This window comes from Saccostrea echinata, unplaced genomic scaffold (genome assembly GCF_033153115.1).
Source record: "Saccostrea echinata isolate AGI-Se365-2 ecotype Australia unplaced genomic scaffold, CSIRO_AGI_Sech_v1 ptg000028l, whole genome shotgun sequence".
Classification (NCBI taxonomy): Eukaryota; Metazoa; Mollusca; class Bivalvia; order Ostreida; family Ostreidae; genus Saccostrea; species Saccostrea echinata.
Genome location: NW_026889777.1, coordinates 7,253,787 through 7,278,802, shown reverse-complemented (window position 1 = coordinate 7,278,802; position 25,016 = coordinate 7,253,787). Strand labels below are relative to the sequence as shown.

Sequence of the window (25,016 nt, the reverse complement as noted above, 5' to 3'; positions counted from 1 at the left end):
TATTCAAACGTTATGGGCAGGTTAAAGTTTTTGAGGAAAAACTAACAGATTAAGAGACAGACAGACGGACGGACGAAAACTATATTCTTCCGAATCTTCGATAAAAACATTATTAAGTTCTGGTTGAATTGAATTATAATTCCTTTGTTAATTTAAAAATCATCTTTTTTTAGTGCACAGTCGTCAAATTTACAAGACCTTAAGTAATTTTTTAAAATGGATGCAGGGTTTAAGAAATTTCTGTAGGTTGATTTTCAGGGGGGGGGGATGCATTTTTTTAGTCATAAAATTAAATGAACAGGTTTAAGAATTAAGTGCTCACAAAATTGTTGGCCGAATTAGAGTTTCCTGTTTCATCCACAAAAATGATAAACGCTCTGTAGGTTAGAGTTGTCTCACCCTCTGGTACTAAAACTTGATCCCGGCACTGTATCAGAGTGTAGTTAGTCGCAGAGGAAACATTCAAATGCTACAGATAGAAAGCAATGAATACATATAATGCATCAACATAACAAATCCAATCGCTATTTGCCATGTAATCTAAAAAACTCGACTACTTTATATCCGATAAGTTTAAAATAAATTTCAAAGTCACAGGAATTGAAAAGAATTTCCATTTAAACGTCAGTTCAGTAAAGTGACTGTTTCTTCACCAAGCGCCCGGAACTAGAAGTAGTGAAAGTCACGATCTTTCGGATGAGAGCTAAGAAACGAGGCCCCAAGTAACAATAGGCGTTTGCACCATAAAGAATCCTCACTGCTCAATGGCCGTGAGTACCGAGTATAGGTCTAAATTTGAAGCCCTCAATCTGTATATGGTAACGTCTCTATATGAGTTAAAAATTTTCGAATGGGACGTTAAACGACATACAGTCACCTTCTCCAATCATGAATAATCTATGCAGTTGACTTGTTTTTAACTGAAGAATGCCTGAGTTTTTCATCCTCTAAATGTGCTTTAGCCATATCAAAAGCCCTGGCTCTTTTGATTTTCGTTTTGTTTAAATGATACTCAACTATATTTATCGACTAGTCAAGCCAAGATTAGGGCAAAATCTATATAATTGATTATTTATTTTCATATACGAGGGTGGTTTAATAAATAATGCAACAAGCAGTATATCACAGTAAATGTAGATCTATTTATTTTTACTTTTTTCAGAGTCGAAATGTTCAATGAAAGAGCTCATAATCAAAGAAAACTCCATGATTTTTCCTATTGTCCTCGCAAAGAAATTCACTTTTAAAGTATGCATGGTCACTACCCTGAGCTGAAAACTGTTTAAAATGATCTATGCCAAGAAGATGATAATGAGAGGGTATGTAATAAATGTGCATCTTTACATAAATCTCCGAAGAACTCATATTAAAGATGTGGTTTTAATATGTGGAAAGAATTGTCTTTAACGCTGTATAGTTTTCAGATTGATTCAGAAATTCAAAAGTAGAAAAAGGAGAGTTAAAGTATAAATGTCAAGCTGGTCGATTGAAATTTGTAGGGACACCAAAAGTTATCGATGGTATGTGCAACATGATATCTGAAAATGTCAGATTTACAGCCGAAGACATTGCTAGAACACTAAGCATTTTATCGTCATAACATTTTATAGAATTCTGACATCGGAAATGAATATGATAATATTTCTATTAGACAGGTGCCTTATTTTCTTAAAATCGCACAAAAGAAAATGTGCCAACAGTCTATTTAAAACGAATATTTTAACAAAATAGAAAATTTGTTAAATTTGCATGATGGATTACGAAACATGGGTGCACTTTTTATAGCCAAAATGTAAGATCAATAATAAAATGTGGAAACAAAGAAAAAGCTGTTGTTCTTATTATTGTAAAGAGAAACAAAGGCTCCAAGCATATTTTATTAGTTTCCATTTTTTAAGAGGTCCAGTAAAACAAGAACATACACCCAAAGGAAGGACCATCAACGGTAACTTTTATGTTCAAATTGCACTGGGGAAAGCTAAACAGATTTCCTACAAAGGAAGTCTAAATACCGCCCCAGGGTAATTTTCATGCACCTGGCAACGCTGCTGCAAAGAAGCAAAGAGAAATAAATGAAATTTTGAAGGAAAGAAAGATTACAGAGCTTTACCATCCCCCATATTCGCTAGATCTCAGCCATTGTGAGATCTTTTTATTCCATAAATGCATGAAAACAGTCAAAGGAAGATTGTAAAATATTAGATATGCCATAGAAAGTGTTAATCATCAGTGTCTTTGAGGCATCCCTTAAGATGGGTATGCTGAGATATTTTGGTCATGGATACAAAGAATAAAGACATGTATAATGAATAACAGGGAATGCTTTAAGTGATGGAAAATGTTTAAAATATGTATTACGTACTTTTCTTACTTTCAGTTGACCTACTGCATTATTTATTGAACGACCCTCGTACACTTGACAATAAGGTTTCACTGTTAAATATGAGACTGTAAATTCTAACACTGCCTTTTTCAGCCAGCCACAAAAAATAAGTTATGGAGTCATTAGTTGGAAGGGATCCGAATTAATGCATAACATGATAAGAAATAATAAAACGAATGGCCGAGATTTTTGACCTTGTATACTCGAGACCTTTGACCTTGAACGTTCAACATGTTACTTCAAAGCTATTGTAAATGTCTTCCACCATAATAGTAAATATGTAAACTCGTGTGTTTGCGGATGAAAAAGGCAAAGAGACCTGTATATATACACATTTGTCGATCATTAAGGTTAACAAGCATATTATCTAGACGTCATTAAAAATGAGCAATATAATTGATATAGACAGAAAATAACTATCTAAAGCGAAATAAAATGCTCATCTTAATTTAAAACAGTCAAGAACATATGTTTTGATTTTTAAAAAAATGAAATCTTATCAATTTGATCCACTGCCGTGGATCATTACAAAATAATTGTTGTTTCATTATGACATGAGACGTAAATGTTTTCAGTATGTTATATGCGAAAATAAATATTAGACATTTTGTCATTCACAAGGCTATATACATATATAAATATACAAATATAGATGGACATTTATAGCACCCTATCATTTTAATGTACTTGTTTTAAATATGTCAAAAAACTCACAATTCTCGTTGGTTTAACTTGGCTTGACTGTGGGTACTCCAGGATGAAGGTCAGCGTGTCCAAAAGGTCACTGGGTCCAGTGTTCACTATCTGAACGCTGTGGTTTACTTCTATGATGGGATTCTTTGGGTCTGTTTTTGTTATATAAGTATCTGGATTTGCAGCCCTAAACAATTCAGGTTAATCCAATATGTACATGCACAAATTATATAATTTCTAATCTGTTGCATGTCCACTGAGCAGCTTATGCTAAATTATTCAAGCAATGTTTAGCAAGTATTTTTATTTATTTACTCGAAAGGAAACTACGAAAGCTCAGATGGCTCATTCGAGATTCAGCATTTGAATTACGTTTCAAATATAGTATTTCGAAACTCAAATCTAGAATGAGCATTCCAGACATTTTCTATTTGATTTTTTTAAACTATAACATATTAAAAAATATAAAAACTTAATGAATTTTGACTCTTCAATTTTAAGAACTACCACATCTTTAGTTTAAAAGACCCGAAAATACAGGAACGTATCCTAGAGTTTCTTTAACTTTCTTCTGTTCAGACTCTATTATATTTTGCTAGTATTTTCCTAATCTATACTTAATTGTATATAGAATGTTATGCCTAAACGTTCTTTTACAAATTGTAATTTAGTACATATTATTAAATAAAGCAAATGATTTCATACTTACACATTGTAAATAGCTACCACTTTCGTCAATAATCTGACCGTTTTATTAAATGTATTGTCCTGCATGCTGATATCATTACTGTCAGATTTAACCTCTACCTTCAGATTAAAAGTGTCGATAACAGGCAGTAACTTGCTACTGTCAAAACGGACTTTGAATTGAAACTGTTCACCTTTGTTAAACCGCTGTTTGTGAAATGAACACTTCAAAGAACCAGCAGTCGATGAACAAATTAGTCTTTCATCATCTATGAAGGATAATGTCATATTTTGATGGAAAGTAAAGAAGATTTCTGTATTATAAGATGAATCTCCATGATTGCTGACAGACACGTCTACAACATATTCTGATTTAGGTCCTGTAACCAGTGTGTCTGGTGAAGTGACCAGTAGCTGGACATCAGAGGCACAGATGTTGTCAGAACCACAGCCTTCCCTCGCCAGTTGATACTACAATCATTTATAATAAAGCTATGATGACAATATTGAAACTGTACCATTGTCTTTCATTCAACACCCCTTAAAGATTTAGGATATAAATGCCACAATATACTCCATTTGAGGGTTGAAAAAGTAAGGAGAATATTTTGAATGTGAAATTTCTAACTTAAACTTTAGAAATAATCAAGAGCATTCAATATGCAAATAAATTACTACAGTTGGTCATAACAAATACCAAGGTGTATTTAACATAAAGGGAATTTACTCTTTACTCGCTGATTAAAAATGATTGCTACTGCTTGCTGATCATATGCTGATTGTATTACTTAAAAGCTGAAATAAGTAATTTGAATGTAAAAAAAAAAAATGAAAATAATAGATTGTATTGTAAATCAGCATTGTTGTATTAGCATGAAAGTCGAAGATAGAAAACAGTAATCGTCTGTAGATAATGGAATCGTACACCCCTTAGAATCTGGTTATATGATTACAATAACAATGATGGTGGACAACTACTTTTAACAAAAGCCCGTTAGATATTGTTCTTGACAGTGGGAATAGTTTCCTAAATTTTCAAAACTGTTTAAAATTCATAAATTAATATTGTGTCCTGGGTACATTCAGGCAGCTTTTGCTTACACTAAGCCTAAGCTCTATCAAATAACAAGATGGTTGTGGCCGAACTTAAGAAAACAATTGTGTAAGCATTTCCTTTTGCACATTTCCAATTAAAGTAAAGGTTATGGGATGATTATGAGATATTTTGATACAAAATAGATTTCCTAAAAGAAATAATGATTCAAGGTATGTCACTCGTGACATAAGATATTTCAATGATTTTTTTGATAAGTATATTTTAGATAAGTACTCATATAGCATGTCTCAAAGTCGCAAAGAAAATTGGGGATCAGTGTGCATTTTACTGAGCAATGGTACAATTAACTTGACCTTTTTGCACTTTAATTGAAACTCTAGGGTATTCACTAGCCTTTATCATACCAGATGTTATCATGACAATAAATATAATATAATTATACGTAAAATAGTTTGAATATATTTTTCATTGAACAAAGCATGCAAATTAATGCGCAAAAATTATTGGGTTAACTTTTTGCACAAAAAAATTTCATATTTGGGATGATAAAAATCTGAATAAGCAAAAAAATATTTTCTTATGTCAAGCTTTTTATGACTTTAGTAGAGATCCGTTGGAAATATCATGTACTTTCAAATAATGAAAGAAAAAGTTGGGGCAAGTGATGTAAGTTTTGATATATTGGTCAAAATATGTGATTTTCAGGCAAAAAAAAACAGTGTCTACTTTATCTTGACTCCTTCAATATATATTCATTTCTTGGCAAAGTCTGTTGAGTGAATGTGTAAAATTTGCTCTAAAAATATTAACTGAAACCTATATTTAATGTTCCAAGCATACAGTAATTTCTCTGCGTAAAAATATGTAGGACTAAAGTTCCCAGATATTAAATTTAACAGATGTGTAGATTTGAAGAATTTTCTTCTAAATATCTCTCACACTTTTAACATTCAAGACATTAAGGACATCAATACCTATACTTGATTCCTAAGATTCATAATTTTTTCTCAAAAAGAAACATCGCCGGATCCAGGAAATGTTCTACAACATCCCTATCTTTACTCCTTACAAAACATTAACTGCTGTAAAGGATGAACTTCAGAGTACTATGTAACAGGATATTCTAGAAATGTGAATCAGGTGTAGATTCTCAAAAACTTCAAAAAAAGTTTTGATAAATTTAAATCACAACATTTTTCAAAAGTCAGTAACATCCAAACTTACGACTTTTCTACACTTTATATAACCATTCTCAACGATGAATTTAAACCTAGGTTTTTGATATCATAGATAACTGCTTCTTCAATAAAAACGAAACTTTTTCATACATGTATCTTGTCATTGGTCATCATCAAAATTACTTTGTTAAAATCTATTCTGATTCTACACACGAGTACTCTGCTGTTGATGTAAAAGGGATGCTGGACAGGAGTTCCTCATTTACAATATTAATGTAGTCTTTGGAGACTAGTTCTTCTAATAAACTGTTGGAATTTAGATGGCCATCAATTGTGCTCCTTTATAATGATGCGCATTGAAATGGTGAAATTTTTCTAATTTTTCGTTTGAATGGTACATTTAGATCTTTCTTATCTAACGTCAACTGTTACATAATGGCAAGCCCGTTTTTGTAGAAAGGAGAAAGCAATATCCGTCGCAATGGTTTAAGACACCCAATTCTTTGCGACTAGCATCAAGAGTTTTGTTGAAATGGGGATTTTATGAAGTTACAATGTTGGGAGAGAGAGTCAGATATTCTCCACATTTGTAAAAACCCATGTATTGCAACGAATGTAGACATAATTATGACTTTATCGTGTTAATTGAAGTTATCATAACACGCATCTACTCGATATATCACAGTGAGCTTGAAATAAAAGACACCACAGAGTCTGACACATCTGTTTCAAATTTGGATATTTACTAGAAAAAGACTTTAATGGTAATCTAACGACAAAGCTTTATGATAAATGCGAGAACTTTAATTTTTCAAATCGCCAACTTTCCTTCCTTGTGTAGCAATATACCCTTATCACTTATATATGGGGTTTTGTCTCCAGTTGATTCCATACGCAAGAGCATGCTCTACGTATGAACAATTTCTAAAATGAGACAAGCTATTGACAAACAAGTTGATGAAACAAGGATATCAACAGTCTCGTTTTTATGTAATCATTTCGCAAGTTTTATGGTCGATACAATGACCTTGTCAACAAATACAACTTATCATTAAGTCAAATACTGACTTACGTTTTTCATACTAATTGTTGGATCATACTTTACACACTGAATTGTCTTAGGATTTTTCCGTTTTTCCCGATCATGACAAGGGGCACACGGCGGGCAGACCGGTCACCAGGGAATGCTCACTCCTCCATAGCACCTCTGATCACACCTCTGATGTTTTTGGAGGTCTGTGTTTGCTCTGCTCCCGATTTGTTTACTTTGAGTTTGAATACTGTTCGTTAAGTTAAGAAATATCGACGACGTTTTATCGATGAACAATATTAATTTTCATTCCTAAGATGATTTTATATATTCTATGGTCGATACAATGACCTTGTCAGCAAATACAATCTATCATTACGTCGAATGATAACTGACATTTTTAGTACAAATTATTAGGCCATTATTTTCACAGTGTTGTTTATTGAATTTTCTGCTTGACCGATCAAGACAAGGAGCGCACGTCGTTGCGACCGATCATTAGGGGATGCTTGCTCCGTCGTGTCACCAGATTCCACCGCTGAAGTTTTAAGAGATCCGTACTTGCTGTGCTCTAAATCTGTATTATTTCAATGGACTTTTCAGCTTAATTGCTGTTCGTTATCTCCATATTTCATAGTAAAGACGAATGCCAGCATTTGTTCTAAATGCATCTTTTTGAAAATTTCAAAGTAGTTAAGGAAGGAAGTAAATACCTTACCGAATATTTACGAATCTTAGCAAATGGGTCATCGTTGGTGGGATCAAACTTGTTGACTACGGGACAGCTAACGGTACACTCTGTATTACCAGAAGTGGACACATTGAACTCCACATCAAAGTCCACAGGAACAAACAAGCCTCTCATGTTCGTCTATGTAAAATAACAATAAAGTATTACGGAATTCTCGTCTCATATAAGGAGGTATTCTGTTTTAAAAGGATATAATATACATAACATACCATTTTTATGCCCCGCCATGAATATGGCCGGGGCATATAGTGTTTGTCATGTCCGTCTTCCGTCCTTCCGTCCTTCTGTACTTCCGTCTGTCCTTCCGTCCCACTTTGCGTTTAGCTCTATTCAAAGCTCAGTTTCAAAGAAACTATCCAAGATATTTTTATCAAACTTCATATGCTGATAGATATTGATGAGAGCTATGCAACTGCATCAACATTTTTTGACCTTTACCTTGCCTTGCCTTTGACCTTGACCTCACTTTTCTTAAATTAGTGTTTATCTCAGTTTTAAAGATACCATTCAAGATAGTGTAATCAAACTTCATATGTTGATACATACTGATGTAAGTTATTCAACTGCGTCAACATTTTTTGACCTTGACCTTTCTTTTGACCTTGACCTCACTTTTCTTAAATTAGTGTTTAGCTCAGTTTTAATGAAACCATTCAAGATATTTTTAACAAACTTCATATGCTGATACATACTGATGAGAGCTATTCAACTGCATCAATATTTTTTTACCTTGACCTTTCCTTTGACCTTGACCTCACTTTTCTTGCTATTCAACTGCATCAACATTTTTGACCTTGACCTTTCCTTTGACCTTGACCTCACTTTTCTTAAATTAGTGTCAAACTTTATATGCTGATACATACTGATGAGAGCTATTCAACTGCATCAATATTTTTTGACTTTGACCTTGACCTCACTTTTCTTAAATTAGTGTTTAGCTCAGTTTTAAAACCATTCATAATGTTTTTATCAAACTTCATATGCTAATACATACTGATGTAACCTTTTCAACTGCACAAAAATTTTTGACCTTGACCTTTCATTTGACCTTGACCTCACTTTTCTTAATTTTGTTTCAAACTTCATATGCTGATACATACTAATGTAAGCTATTCAACTGCATCAATATTTTTTCACCTTGACTTTTCCTTTGACCTTGACCTCACTTTTCTCAATTTGTGTTAAAATGTTGCATTACTAATACACCCTAGGCGGGGCATTCATGTCCTATGGACATATTTCTAGTTTGTAACATAATACTTATCTTTGAAACTGGTATTGTAATAAAATACAATCCTTCTATGATAAAAAAACCATTTCTTTTCAGTTGTCTTTTTTTTTTTTTACATTTTATTTACCTAACAAGTATAACAACAAAATTGTTCTCTATAAATAAACAGGTAATATTAGAAACGCTAATCCCATGACCATGAATAATGAAGAATACAAGAAAAACATTCTTACCCAGTCATCCCTAACCATTACTTCTAGAGGAGAAGTAGTACAGGTCAGCTCTGATGGGGCTTTGAATACTTTAAAGTTTCTGGCAACTTTGTTAACACAACTCGTGTCTGACTGTTTAAAGCAAATGCGTTCTACTTGGGAGATTCTGCTCTTGAGGAAAGCAGGATCAGCTGTAATTTCATACGTCACCACTAGAACGAAATAACATGTCAAACAATGTAGCAGAGATAAGGACCCTTAAATAAAACACTAATTAACAATATGGAACCATATAAAGTTTAATTAATATCTGAACTCTTCTTTAAACTAAATACATATCGATCGGTTAAGATGAAGTGCAAGTTTACCTTATATCCATGTCATACAAGTTCAATTATATACTCAGATTCTAAATCAAATAGTGAAATAAGAAGAGAACAGTGATAATGCTCGGAAGACCATTTAAACAATACAGAAGGTGAACAACCCAACACAAACATCTAAAAAAGGACTGAGATCAGTTGCCATTGTGTAGTGAGCATTCCCTTTGGATCTGCTACACCCACAATGTGTTGCTGGACTTACTCGAAGTAGCGAAAAAATCTGTAGAGAATTCAGCCCGAAGTAAATGTCCTAGCAATTTCTGTTTAAAACGCTAGTCAACATTAGACTTGATGTCAAATTGCACAGCCTGTATACTTAGGGCATTTATGACAATTTAATTCAATAAAAATAAAACTCTTCTTAAATTTTTTTATTCATATTGTGTGTTAGGTCATCAGCAAGATTACTTCGTTATAAATCATTCTTAGTAAAAGAAACAGCTGCAGGTACTATGAAGTTCATATTAAAAGGAGCTGGCGTTCCTCTTTGACAATATTGTGGTTTTTGGAGACAAGGTCTTCCAACAGTCTGTTGAAATTTCGATGGGGACATATTGTACTCCTTTAATAGCTGATCTATTTTTATATTCCTTTGAAAAATAATTTATTCAAAACCTTTTTTTATCAGAAGACAGCTTGCTGTAGCGTTCAACTAAACATTAAGATATATCGACGATATTAAGCAATAATAATCCAAAATCACCTTCAAATAGAGTTTTTGTGTTACAACTGATTCTATACACGAGAGCATACTCAGAATACGATCAGTTTTTTAACTGGGAAAAACTACTGACAGATAAATTGATGTTACAAGGATTTTAATAACTCCGTTTAAAGTCAGCTTTTGACAAAATTTCATCAAAATTGTTGTTATGACTTTGTTGTAATTATACAAATACAGTCTATCGTTGAGTCGTATCTTGGTTGACATGTTTCATACCATTTGTTAGGTTACAGTTTCTATACTTATTTGAAAAGAGGGTACTCTTTTCACCTGATTAAAACACAGGTCTTACAGTCGGTCTGATTAGTCGACAGGGGATGCTTACCACCTGTAGGCATTTGATCTTGCCTCTGGAGTTTCCAGGGGCCGATTTTTTTTTTGCCCTGTTTAAAATTTGCTCTGTTTCCTGAATAAATGCGATTGATCAAAGTTCGGTATCTTGACCTTTTACAATAAAGTCTATTTGTGTGTGTGTGTGTGGGGGGGGGGGGGTTATAGTTTTTATTTTGTTTAACAAGAAATTTGGTGAATAATGTATCTTCATGATTACATGTATCTACTTTTCTCAACTTACACACGTCTGATGGAATGTTCTCTCCTTCATAATCAAAACAGACATTGAGTGTGAAACCCGTGGTGTTTTGTGCAATGATTCTAGCACCGCCCCCTTCTGAAGATGTCGTGAGGTTGGTCTTAATGTCCACTATCATTGTAATTGGAGGATTTGTAAAAAGAACAAAAGCCATGTCCGAAAAGGATGCACCAATGGCGAGATCTGCAAAAAATTTAAGCTATATAAATGAAATTAACTGTTCAACAATATTCAGTTCTATATATACCAAAGTTATTTTCTTGACAGACTTATATTGAATTTTCCTGTTTTGAGCTAAAGAAAGTATGTTTGAAGTTCCCTGTTTTGAGCTTTATTAAATTAAATTTCAAAACATTTTTATCATTTTATACAAGAAACATACATGTACATTAAACGAATGAATTCCATACTTAATACCTAAACAGACATAAACACTAGCAAACATTTGTTAAGGAAGATGTGAATGAAATCAAACGTACTGAAGTTGAAGTTTTTAAATATTTTAAATTTAATAACGCAAGATTTAGTTTGCTTTTTTTTTTATTTTTGTGTAAATTAATAAGGAATATCATACACATATTAAATCAAATGTATTAGAAAACAGCATAAACGTACTTTACGTCATACATGTTTATTATTTTCTTCATTTTGGGAATTTCAAAAAGCATGAAATATGCAGTCACCATTATTGTACACTTATAATGAAAAGGCACACATGGTGGATGTGACCGATCCGCGGGGATTGCTCACTTCCTCTATGGCACCCCATCCAACATCTGCCCATAATCTGATTTACTTAATTTGACATAAAAGCTTAATTCCTGTTCGCTTTATTCACATTTCAAATGTACTTTATACAAGTCATCATACACAGTTTTTTGTGGGATAGCCAAGGAAAAATTGAACAAAAATTATTCAAAGTTCATACAAGCATTGAAAAATTATGCTTTTGCTTTTAACCCTCTTTCATATGACAATTCCAACATTTATTGCAAAAAAACGATTTTTATTACAATATGAAAAATTATAAAAACTTGTTTTCGGTCCACTCCGCCCCACTCTTAGAATTTGGCCTAAACCTTGATTATCCCGTTTGATTTTTGTTAAAAGTCACATTAAACTTTACAAATTGAGAACAAGGAAATACAGGCCTTTAGAAGTGCAATTGAAAAGTACGCACCCCCTGTTGACAAGCCACACCAGCCGTGTTCCGTTTGACTTGATCATTATTGGAGTAAAGAGAAGAGAATTCAGAATAAAAATAATGACATTAGCCTAGAGTTTTCAATTAAATATGTTAATCATCATTCGATCTAACGACAGGTTGTAATTATTATCAAGATCATTGTATGATCATAGAATTACTAAATCTACTTTAAACGAGATGATCTATACCCTTGTAATCTTACTGTATTTGTTTGTAGCCTGTCCGAGTTTGGAAATTGTATGTAAGCAGAATATGCTCTTGTATATTAAAGCAACTTGGAGATATCATCACCTTTTCCAAGTGATAAAAGCTTACTGTTTTATAAATGAAGAGAATTTGACAATAATTATAAAATTGAACTTAAATGGCAGTTTTCTCACAATTTAACTGTATATCAAAGTATCAATATAAAGCCCATAATTTTAAATAGTTATAAAGATACTTTTTCTAATATTATATATTTGCAAAAATCCTTAGCAATCATTGTAATTTTAGCCATGTAAGCTGTGATTACATAGCTACAGAAGCAAGCCTTATAAATCGTATGACCTATGATACATTAGATCATGAGACATTTTTCAATACCATACCTGAAAGTTTATCATTATTAAAATCTGCCGGATGCTGAGTGAATGAGCTGCCAAAGGATGAAAGTGTTTTACCAGATGGGGCCACACTTGCAGCAGTAATTGTCTGTGTCAAAAAAAATCCCCTCTTGTACCCCATATACACGTACACTGCTCCCTGTCCATCACTCTCAAAGGGGGCCCCAATAACTACATCTACAGACAAAATTGATACAATGGTAAAAAATGAAGTTATTTGCAAAGTAAATGCAAGCATATTGTGAAGTAAGGGAAAGAAATCAGACATTCTTAAAAACAATTCTTTCTAAAATCAGATCAGACTTTGAACTTGCTGAGATATATGAACTAACCCTTTTGATACGAAATAAGTTTCTGTTTCTGATAATCTAAATTTTTTTTTTTAATGAAAATTCTCAAACATCGTTCAATGGTTATACAACTTTTATCAGTTTTTAAAATTTTTTATACACTTATTATTACTTCCCTGGCAAGCAGAATCCCTTCTTGAATATAGCCAATGAATGATTTATGGCTTAAACTGATTAATAAGCATCATGTATTTTAGATTAATTTTTTTCAAAAAATGATACTTAATTGTAAGTAGCGGAAAAATCAAATAATAATAATAATAATAATAATAATAATAAAGTACAAATATAGTTAACTAGTTTTCTAATTACAAACAAATAAGCTTTATTACTGTTAATCACTTTTTTATTCGCAAGAACTTTATTTTCGCGTAATAACGTGAGGCTTTCTGCTCGCAAAAAGTCATCTCTAGCGTATATTATATAAAATTATATAAAATAGGAGACAAAATTGAAAATTTTGTCTCGCTTATCAATACCAAGCGAATAAAGGTTCCGCGAAAATTTGGTGATCTACAGTAAATACGTGTATATGACTTTTTCTGCCATTTTTTAGATTTTTTTTTCTTCGTCTAATCTAACGAAATTCATCCTTGCATAAATATTTTATTGCAAATATTGCATTCAACTAAATTCTCTGAAAGAGAAATATTAAAATGAATTTAAGCTCTCACATATTATTCATGAAACATTAAATCAAAAATTAGAAAGCAATATACTGATTGACTTATATATATGCATCTTTTTCATAATTGTGTGATAAGAAAATAAATTTAAAAAATCAATGTTTTAATTTTTTTAATAGTTCTTGACACAAAAAGGGAAAAATATACATAAATATTTTAATCAATAGTGCTGCTAAGACTTTATTTTAACTAATGTTTTACCATTAAATCCATCGTTATTTATATCGTTCAGGTTAGCCATGGCAAAACCAAATCTGGACCCTATAGTTCTAGATCCTTCTAATATCTGCATTACCTGTAAACTTTCCTTAAATTCAAAAACATATGTAAGTGAAATATTAATGCACACTGTTGTATGTGCAGCTAAAACTTAAATAAACAGAAAAGAATGCAAAATTCCACATATATTGGAGCCAAAAGATTCAAGTTATATAATGCACCCCAGAACAAATCATAGACAAAAACTCAAATTAGCACAAGAAACATAATTATGCGCTAGAAAGTATCCTTGTTGAATAGTTCAAAATTCTTTTTTCAAATGAAGTAATATTTTAAAAAGAACTCAAGAAAAATAAAATGGAGAACATTTTGTTTTAAATTTATTTTGGTGACTGTACACTTACATTTGTCTGACTTTTAACGTACACATACACTCTCCCCATCTCCTCTGTAGTCTGGTAGTTATTAGAATACGTCTGTATATCACTGTACATTGGGGCTCCAACAAGTAGATAGTCAGTAGCATCGCCCTTCCCAGGAATAACACATAAAACAGATCCAAAATAGCTCCCAGGCTGCAAAAACCGTTCAATTCCCCAATTACAAATGCATTCAACAAATTAAAATGTGGAAGAAAACTAAACATCTACATCAATAAAATTTTAAAAGGAAGGATTCTGCGTTTTTATTTATTTATTTCTACATATTCCTTTTTAATTACATTTTATAAATATAAAAGTATCATTTAAATAATATTTGTAGTATATAGCAGATTTCCTATGCATAGAGTCAGCTGCTTAACTGTAACTGTACCTCCAGTCCAATTAACCTTTCTTTGGTGTTGTAATTTGAATCCATTATAAGTACCTGAAAGAAAGCATCCAAATTTTCTCCCTTTTTATAATATTTTGTGTAACTTATATGACAAACAAAGACACAACAATTTTAAAAGGAAACATGAAGATAACAAACAGTATTAATAATGTTCAAAAGTCAATTGAAACAATAAAAAAAATTGGAGCAAAGCTAAAACATCAGAGGTGGGATCGGGTGCCATGGAGGAGTAAGCATCCCCTTTTAAACGGTCACACTCCCACCCACCCCCGTGTGCTCCCTGTCATGATCTGGCAAGCGGAAAAATTCATTGAGAATTTAGTTTGAAAATAATGACCTAAAAATTTGTATGAAAAACTCAGTCAACGGTCGATTTAATGATAAATTGTAATTGCTGACAAGGTCATAATCAATGTTCATAGAAGGCTAAATGTAGACTCTAATTGAGACTGTTGATATTCTTGCTTAAGCAACTTATTTGTCAATAGTTTGTCTTGTTTAGAAATTATTCGTACGTAGTGCATAATCTTGCTACAAAAATAAGGGAAGTTGACGATATAAAGGTTGGTCATCACGTTTATCAGAAAGATTTGTTGTTGCGTTACCATTAACGTCGTTTTCCAGTAAACTATCTAAATATGAAACCAGATGTGTTATACTCTGTAGTTTCTTTTATTTTGTGTTCAAAGCCAGATAAGGAATCAACGTAGGAATGAAAATGATATCAAAACAACGTAGGAATGAAAATGAATATTGTTCATTGATAAACTGATAAAATCGGTTCATATCTAAACGTTGAATTGAAGGCCACAGCAAGATATTTCTTTTGCGGTAGAAGTTTTCAGATAAATTCTGCTTCATACGAATACAAAAAATAGTTCTGCTATTGACGAAGCGGAATGAGTATCTATAGCAATTCCGACAGATTGTTGGAAGAATGTATCTCCAAAATATAGGAATAACACCACGACCATAAATCATAATTTCATTCATTGAAAGATCTTTACTTAAGTTTTAAAATCTCTTAGCTCTCCTCGCCCTCAAGATACCCTTTTTCACAATAAAATTTAAACAAAGTAGTATTTAAATAAAAGTATACCTTGCCAGAGCCACCATCCCTTGGACCACCCATAGCAACGTAAGATATTTTGTCACTATAAAACCTACCGACACTCACAGCATAACCTAAAAAAAAAAGGTGAGACTGAAAGTATTGGAAGAACTATGCGACTGCTGCAAATTACATGATTTTTAAATAAAAGCATTTATAGTTAGCATTTATAGTTATTTTCCGGGTCATTTTGCTATAATTCATATTCATATTAACCTTCCTTTTCAGTACAAATTCAAACTCGTAATTTTACTATTAAGTAAATGCAGAAATTAAAAGTAAAACAAAACAATAAATTGAACTCTGATCTTTAAGAAAACCAAACTTCAAATCTCAGCATTCTCCTAGAAGTAATTCAGATACTTTTTACAATACTTTTCACGAATTTTAAAAATATGCGCTTAGTTTTCACTACTTTTGCTTGCATATTTTGTGTGCTGCGATTCAAGGATACGAATTTCAAAAAGAAAGACATCATTTTCTCTTTTACAAAACTGTAAATGGGCGAATTGAAAAAAAGGAGCAAAATTATTTGAAGTCGAAAATGACATGTGTACAGAAGTATATGATTATAAATTTAAATCCTACCATACAACTGTCCCTGTTTGGCGCCCGTGGTGTTTTCACTCTTAACTGAGTAGGAAGTACTTTTCAAAATGATTACTCCACCTGATTAAAATATTGCATAAATGTTTGCTTGAGAGAAGTTATAATGAGCATCTTATCATTTGAAATTATGCGCAGTTGAAAGTAACGTCATTAATTGGGCTTTGGAATATCTATTCTATTTTTTTATTATTAAGCATATTTTTATAGATTTCGTATAACGTGCACAATTTTTTATTATACAAAAGGCATCAAAATAAATCTACCAATTACTAACAAAAGTATAAATACCTTAAATTATACAAACAACATATTTTCTGGTGTCTATGCTTTTATTTCTTAGTTATTATGGTTATAATTTATGAGTGATGTAGATCTAATGTCCAACATAACTTCTAAAGAATAAAATCCAAAAAAAATTCTCTTCTTGGTTTTCACATTTTTTTTACCCAAATGTTTGTTCTTTTACAGTAATTCACAACTGTTGAATGAAAAAACTTTACTGACATAAAAATTTCCTTTGCTAATATTTTCGATAATTATTTTAATTGACCCAAAAAAAATTCACTTCCCTTTTTTGTGCTTTAAATCGTCAACAAGTATAACATATTTATTATCATTATCAATGTTCATTGAAGTAAACATTAAGGAAATGCATGGCTAAAAGACCAGGATTTTATAGTCTGAAGATTGTCTGTCACTCTTCCGCGTGAGATGCTGTGCGAATTTTTTATTTTCCTAGTGAAGGTAGTCTAGAGATACAAAAGTTGAGTTACAAAAACTAGTAGATAAAAATGCTGAGAACGTTGGCGTGGTGAAGACAATGCTTTACATAAGAAAGGACAATGCCCCAAACTCCCAAATAAATAAATATTCTGGAGTGCAAATTTGCAAAAAACAAGGTACAGTTTCAACACAAATCTGGCCCTGTATTTTTCTAAAATATGAAAGTGATGAAAGACATTAAAATCCCTGCTATCTGAAATATTGAAACTATATGCACTAAGATCAAACAAATCATTTTTCTCATTTGACTTCCTAAATACTACTGTGACGTCATAAACATTTTCCCGTATTTTTCTTAAAACGTTGTAGAAAACATCAACTTTCAGTGAAATTTTCTTTCAGATGATATAGACCACATGCATCGCCCACAAATATTTTGAGAAGTGGGATTTTTCAAAGAATTTTAAACAACATTTTCAAATATTGACGTGGGCGACGGCCGTAGACACTATTTTTTCAAGGAAAATACCCCATGGAATTAGTCATTTTGAGTCTTTTTCTGCTTAAAACTTTAAAAAAAAAATACAAAATTAATGAAGTCGTATTTCCAGAATGGTCGTCCTTCATGCTATATTCTTTCATGAATTATCACACTCATATACTCAACTCATATTTGTGCCAATTTCAACACTTTTGAAAACATTAAATTTTTAGGGCACAATAAAGCCAAAACCGTACCTTCTTCTTTTTGCAAGTAATGGTCGGGATAGGAGTTCTAGTTACTTAGGAATAGGTTTGCACCAAAAGCTCTGTTCACTCGCCCAAAAAATGTAAGACTCAGCATCCGAATCAATTCTGGTAGAAGATTACTTATTTCGATGAATCCTCCATGCAAGGTTGGTCAGCATAGGGCCGACAGTAACCTGGAAATGATCGAACTTCTTTAAAATATAATGCATGTAGGGCTTATAGTTACTTAGGTATGGACCAAAAACCTGTTCCATCATCTGGAAAATGTCGGTCTGATACGGCATATAAAGCAAATTTGATAGTGTGCATTCCTACGTGCATCATCTGTGCAATTTTAGTTCTGGTAGAGATTAAGGATGCACTGGAATGGATTTGTTTCACATACTGGTCACTCATCAGGAAAATGTTGGGCAAATCCACCATTCGAAACAAGTCTGGTAGTCTGCATAGATATACATGTATATGTAAATTATTCAGGCAATTTACTCATCGAAAGGCTTAGCTTATAGTTACCTGGGCATGGGCCCGCAAAAAAACCAATATTCTGGTCAATCATCAGAATGTGTAGATTAAGGTAATTAGACCTTTTTCAAGTTGTTAACCTGCTCCAGAAACCTTAATTTCGATCTTCATTCTTTGGACTTTGAAGAAAATCTGCTCTAAGACCTCATAACTTGTTAAGATACAACAACGACATCGCCTCGAAGATTTGATATTAGCTACTCGATCTATATTCGTTAAGATGAGCAAAAAAAGGATTAAATTATTCTTTTTTTCTAAATACTATGTGTGTTTTTTTTTTTTAGGTAACGGATCAAATTTCCAACAACATAACTTTAGTATGATATGAGTTGTAAAGGATTTAAATGTACAAATTGTAAACAATGTTTACAGCAAATCAGTTTGTACGATTGTTTACCTGCTTTTAGCAAGGAATTGCAATGACTGGCTTGCACGTAACACTAGTTGACATAAGTGACTGTTACATAATATATATCTATATTTACAATTGACTGTTTATTTAAGAAACGCACCGAGTTAAAATCATATGTTTTTTCATGATATTTGTATCATAATTGAAGAGATAAAGAATATAAGCATAACAAAGGTTTGACAGACTCTCCTGTCCTGCAAGCAAGCAAAGAGTGCAAAGAAAAACAAATGGTCATGTCTATATGTCGTTCATGTTCTCGTTCAAGTCAAGGTCAATCGAATTTTATTTATAAACAACATTGAATTGAAACATTTAATGGAAAGGAATTGGTTCTTTTTATCTTTTTTGAAGATTATATAAAATTCCGCAGTCTCCTGATATTCAACTCCTTTGGATTTGAGACTTTTGTAGTTTGTTTTATTTTACTGCATACGTGTACTGTATTATATAGAGGAAGGATTAAAGCAGTAATTTCGTCCTGGGTCAGATATAAACAATTTTTTTTCTTTCATAAAGGAAGATTTTAAAGTTTCTGAAATCTGTTTTCTTATAAAATGAAATATGGAGATAACGACGAGTAATCAAGCCCAAAAGTCCTCTGAAACAACACAATTCGAGAGCAACAGCACTTATAAATTTGATTATTAAAAAATTAAACAAAATTTGCGTTGGGCCATACAAAAATTATCTTTTTACCGATTTTCCCATTTTTCGCCACCGTGTCTCTTTTTAAAATTATTTTTAGAAACCTTTCATAAATAAGTCATTCTATCTCATGACGCCTTTGGTTTTGCTTATTGTTTATTTCTGAGTCATAATACTCTTTGTTAAACGTCATATGCATGGACATTGTGAAAGAAAATCTCTGAAATATCTCGAAAAAATATTTGCGTATTACTTTGAATTGATCCTGAAACATAGTGGCCTGATGCGTTTATCTTGGTGATGTAACATAGTTAAGATGAATATGAAACCCTACCAAGACATGTATTGTCAAAAAAAGAAGTTTTCGAGAAAAAAAAAATGTTGTTGCTCTAGATCTGTATTTCTTTACAAAACCAAGCACTTATTATATCCTATTTAATATTGTACACACCTGCAAGCTCATTTAAACCCGGTGAACCAATCCAAATCTGAAATAGAATTAGTATATCTTATAGTTTTTCACCGCGATATTTTGCAAGCTTAAGGCCAATTGTAATTTTCCAATGCTATAAAGATTTCTTGTTAGAAGTAACATGATATATATGAAGAATTTATTGATACTATTTTTATTTGAAGTCTTACTTCACTGCCATTGTACGTTATAGAAAGTCCTGAAGCCGATACTCCGTATTTGATGGTCTGGTTGAACATAGCCTCGTCATACTCCGTAAATTGATCTGAGGGATCAGAATTATACAACCCGTTCAATATTGCTGGATTTATGAGCCCAGAATCGTCCCCTTCTAATACTCCAAATGGTACTTCATAACACAATCCATTCATTGCAGTAACATTACCATCAGGACCATTTCTTCTCCAACGTGGTGCACAGAACTGAAAATATTTATAAAAGCGTTCTATATATGCTGCTAAATGGTCATTTATAATGGATATCTCCATGACTAATCCAAACAGATTTGTAACTGGCCAAGGTAAAAAATATATTGGTCTGATTGTATCCTTCGAGGGCAATTTGGAGTGGAGCCTTCTAAAGGCTTGTTCAAATCGATATATTTTAGTGTATGATAATTCATAAACAAAACGTTTCCATATATATATATATATATATATATATATATATATATATATATATATATATATATATATATATATATATATATATATATATATATATATATATATATATCTTTTTTTGGGAGGAGGGGGGGGGGGGGGTGAAGGACTAAGCAGAATATATTTCGATACGTATAGATTCTGGGATTGTCCACTTTTTTCTTACTTATCTTCTATTTTATATTTTTTCGTTTGTTTGTAGGTTTTATATACAATCCCTCTTTTAAAAGCTACATTGCTTTAAAGGTAACGTCATAAGAATTTCCCTGTTATGTTTATTTTGCTGTCTAAATCATTCTCTTTTATAAGAGAGGATAAGGCAAATTTTCCTCTCTTCGTTCACTACTATAGTGATACGACATAATTTGCAATCCAAAAGGGTGTGTTTTGTCAAGCAAACATATATTGAATTTTTTTCCTGCAAAATTAATTTTTAAGATATACGAGAAATATTACCAGAAAAATAATTTCTTTCCAATGGAATCCAGAAGACTTTCCACTCATGTTTCATAGATTTAAACAATATGGGCTGCATTTGTAAGAATTTTATTTTGCTGTTAAAATGTGCTCTTATGAAAAAATCTTCATGTGACTTAAAAGTTTACGATCAATTAGACTAAAATAAAACAAGAAAGTGTTTCAGAAGAAAGATTTTTGTACAATGGAGTGTATAGTATTTTATCAGAATTAATATTGTACAGGACAATAATGTAGTTTTTCTTCAAACAAAACTTATAAACAGTTCTTCCATCGCAAATATGAACAACAGAAGTTTAGAAACGTTCTTTTTTCTGTCATTGAAATACATGATTACAATATTAGTATTACAACAAAAGTTTCGACATCAAAGTTGCAGCTCAGATTGCTTTAAACATTTGCAGAGATCGACTGCTACATGCAAACATTGCACATTAATTAGATTTACCGTGACTGCCTCGGCAAATTGTCCCACGTCAACAGAAGCTCCCAGCCACATCTCTGACCGCTGTTCTGTAAACTCATCTCCTAGTACTACACCTGGGTGACAAAGAATTATTTCATAAGAAAGGTGTGTGTGTGGTCAATATAATTTGTTGTCCCCGTTATCTTCCCAGTGTGTTAGTCTGTTTTCTTTTGAAGTTTATCATACAATAATCATAAAATACGTTTACTGGGCTATAGTATGCAAAATAATGTACAATAATTACAATTTCAGGTAAATGTTCTATAAAGCACTTCAAACGGGTCAAACTACACCTTATTTCTCGCCATGTGAAATAAGCAAATCTTTAGTAAGACACTTTCTCTGTTTGACTATATGTAGTTAAGATGGTGATGCTTACAGCTGCAATAAGTGGTTAGATAATACAAATAAAACACATAGTTTTAAATATATTTCCATTTCTTTTTGCATTTTTTAAGTAACTTATTTCAAGCCCACAATGTGTCAGTGTGAATGTGATGGGACTTTTTAACAATACACCTAGACGTAGGCGTAGTCTTGAATATCGATCATACATGCAGTTGACTAAATATACATGGTATTTCCTTTGATTCATTTTGCCTTACGTGAATAAACATTCGTTTTCGTCATATTTGCACTAACTTTTATGTGGTTCCCTTGTAATTTTTGAATGGATAATCTGAAGAAGCTGAGGCAAGTCCATGCTCGGATTTTTTAAATGCAGAATAAAAGCTAGTGTTTGTGGCCAGTACAGGCTCTTAAAACCGCCATGGTGTCATTTAGAAGATAGGAATTCCTTCTGCCAGGAAATCATATTACCACAACGATTTATTTCTTGAGTTTAGTTAGATTCTTGAAAATGTAGTATTTTAATAATGTGGCGTAGAGTGTATAATCAGATTTGAAAGGTTCCAAATTCTGCTTTAATTTGTCTTTTGTTCAGGAATAACGTGTATATAAAACGATTTTTCAATAGGATTATTTTGGTAAGATGCTAAGTTTTATTCGTCATAATATTTACCTGGGAGTTGTCCACTTGAAAGCTGTTTGCAGTCAGTCAAATTCCTAAGAGGAGGGGTACAGTAGTACAAAGTCCCTGTGATCAAATTTTGGGCTTTATCTGTTGCCTTTGGCGCTCCAACCAACAACCTGTACAAAATAAAAATTAAAAATTCATCATACAACAAAATTCCTAACTCACATCTCTTTCATTTTCATTTATATATATTCAAAATTGACAAATTACATACTGAGTAAAGATCTTAAGATTATAGCTGAAACATTGTTTGTAAAAGAATTTCTATAGATATAAGGTAAAAATGAACGATAAAAGAATTTTAAAGAGAAGGTACTCAACTGGCAGTTTTATAATGTGTCCTAGATCAAATCATTTGCTGTGAGCAGTCTTAATTATGCTGTTTTAAACTTTTGGAAACACAGGTTACACAAAGAATATACCCCCTGCCCCTAGATATGACAGACTGACGGACACAGTGGAGTGGTTTCTAGACTGCACAATCACAATCAATCCTGGCGTCAATCGGATGTAACGTTTAAGTATTAAATGATATTTGAATATGAATGAATCTCGGCGTCGTTGTAACTTACCATACATTATTACGCCGGGTGGCGAAGTTTAGGGAATATCCAAACATAGATCCAGGTTCTCCAGTCAAAATATTGACCCCCTTGATACCGATATTAAATCCAGAGATTACAGGCAAGATAAGGAGTAGGAAGTATGTCGCTCTGCTAACCATTTTCCATTTAAAATCTCTGCAGTTAAATTTTGGTTTGACCGACGTAGATAACACAAACCGAAAGTAAAAAAAAATAATTAATTGAGTATTGATTTTTCTGATAAAAATGTCAGTCGAAGGATATACCTGTAAAAACTTGATAAACTCTATGGCACTCCTTCCATATTTGCTACTTTGATGTATTTGATAAAATTAACAAAGAGTAACAAACTACGCTTTAAAACCGTGTCGCACTTTTTAGCTCACCTGAGCTGAAAGCTCAAGTGAGTTTTTCTGATCACATTTTGTCTGTAGTCCGTCTGTCCGTCCGTCTGTCTGTAAACTTTTCACATTTTCGACTTCTTCTCCAGAACCACTGGGCCAATTTCAACCAAACTTGCCACAAAGCATCCTTGGGTAAAAGGGATTCAAGTTTGTTTCAAATGAAGGGCCAGGCCCTCTTTCAAGGGGAGATAATAAAGAATTAGTGAAAAATTAATAACATCTTTTAAAACTCTTCTTCTCAAGAATCACAGGGCCAGGAAAGATGAAACTCATTTGGAAGCATCCTCAGGTAGTGTAGATTCAAGTTTGTTCAAATCATGACCCCCGGGGGTAGGGCGGGGCCACAATGGAGGATCAAAGTTTTACATAGAAATATATTGAAAAACCTTTAAAATCTTCTTCTCAAGAACAGCAAAGCCATGATGAGTCATATTTATATGGAAGCATTCTCAGATAGTGTAGATTCAAATTTGTTCAAATCGTGACCCCCGGGGGTAGGGTGGGGCCACAATGGAGAATCAAAGTTTTACATAGAAATATATTGAAAAACCTTTAAAAATCTTCTTCTCAAGAACAGCAAAGCCATGATGAGTCATATTTATATGAAAGCATCCTCAGATAGTGTAGATTCAAGTTTGTTCAAATCATGACCCCCGGGGGTAGGGCGGGGCCACAATGGAGGATCAAAGTTTTACATAGAAATATATTGAAAAACCTTTAAAATCTTCTTCTCAAGAACAGCAAAGCCATGATGAGTCATATTTATATGGAATCATCCTCAAGTAGTGTAGATTCAAGTTTGTTCAAATCATGACCCCCAGGGGTAGGGTGGGGCCACAATGGGGGATCAAAGTTTTACATAGAAATATATAGGAAAAACATTTAAAATCTTCTTCTCAAGAACAGCAAAGCCATGATGAGTCATATTTATATGGAAGCATCCTCAGGTAGTGTAGATTCAAGATTGTTCAAATCATGACCCCCGGGGGTAGGGCGGGACCACAATGGAGGATCAAAGTTTAACTTAGAAATATAAAGGAAAAATCTTTAAAAACCTTTTTCTCAAGAACAGCAGGCCAGGATGAGTCATACCTGAGCATCCTCAGATAGTGTAGATTCAAGTTTGTTCAAATCATGACCCCCGGGGGTAGGGTGGGGCCACAATAGAGGATCAAAGTTTTACATAGAAATATATTGAAAAACCTTTAAAAATCTTCTTCTCAAGAACAGCAAAGCCATGATGAGTCATATTTATATGGAAGCATCCTGTGCTTTTGCCTAGCCAATGTGCTCAGGTGAGCGATGTGGCCCATGGGCCTCT

The 25,016-nt window shown here is 32.6% G+C and overlaps 1 protein-coding gene across 1 annotated transcript; it reads right to left on the bottom strand.

Moving 5' to 3' along the window:
* Positions 1-310: 310 nt before the first annotated feature.
* Positions 311-23,461, bottom strand: LOC133193966 (integrin alpha-2-like). The gene is made up of 17 exons (XM_061329877.1): positions 23,280-23,461; positions 22,693-22,820; positions 21,654-21,745; positions 20,237-20,488; positions 20,046-20,082; positions 16,522-16,602; positions 15,922-16,007; positions 14,802-14,855; positions 14,393-14,563; positions 13,971-14,076; positions 12,719-12,910; positions 10,904-11,104; positions 9,244-9,434; positions 7,747-7,899; positions 3,786-4,234; positions 3,098-3,263; positions 311-469 (listed from the first exon to the last, which is right to left on the bottom strand). Exons 1-17 carry the CDS (start codon positions 23,429-23,431, stop codon positions 311-313), a joined length of 2,670 nt encoding a protein of 889 aa, XP_061185861.1. The 5' UTR covers positions 23,432-23,461.
* Positions 23,462-25,016: the final 1,555 nt, after the last annotated feature.

Coding starts and splice junctions, on each gene's coding strand:
- LOC133193966 (XM_061329877.1), bottom strand. CDS start 23,431: ATGGTTAGCAGAGCGACATACTTCCTACTCCTTATCTTGCCTGTAATC. Junction 21,746..22,692: donor TTCAAGTGGACAACTCCCAG/GTAAATATTATG, acceptor TTTGTCACCCAG/GTGTAGTACTAGGAGATGAG. Junction 14,856..15,921: donor GGGATGGTGGCTCTGGCAAG/GTATACTTTTAT, acceptor GCTTTCTTTCAG/GTACTTATAATGGATTCAAA.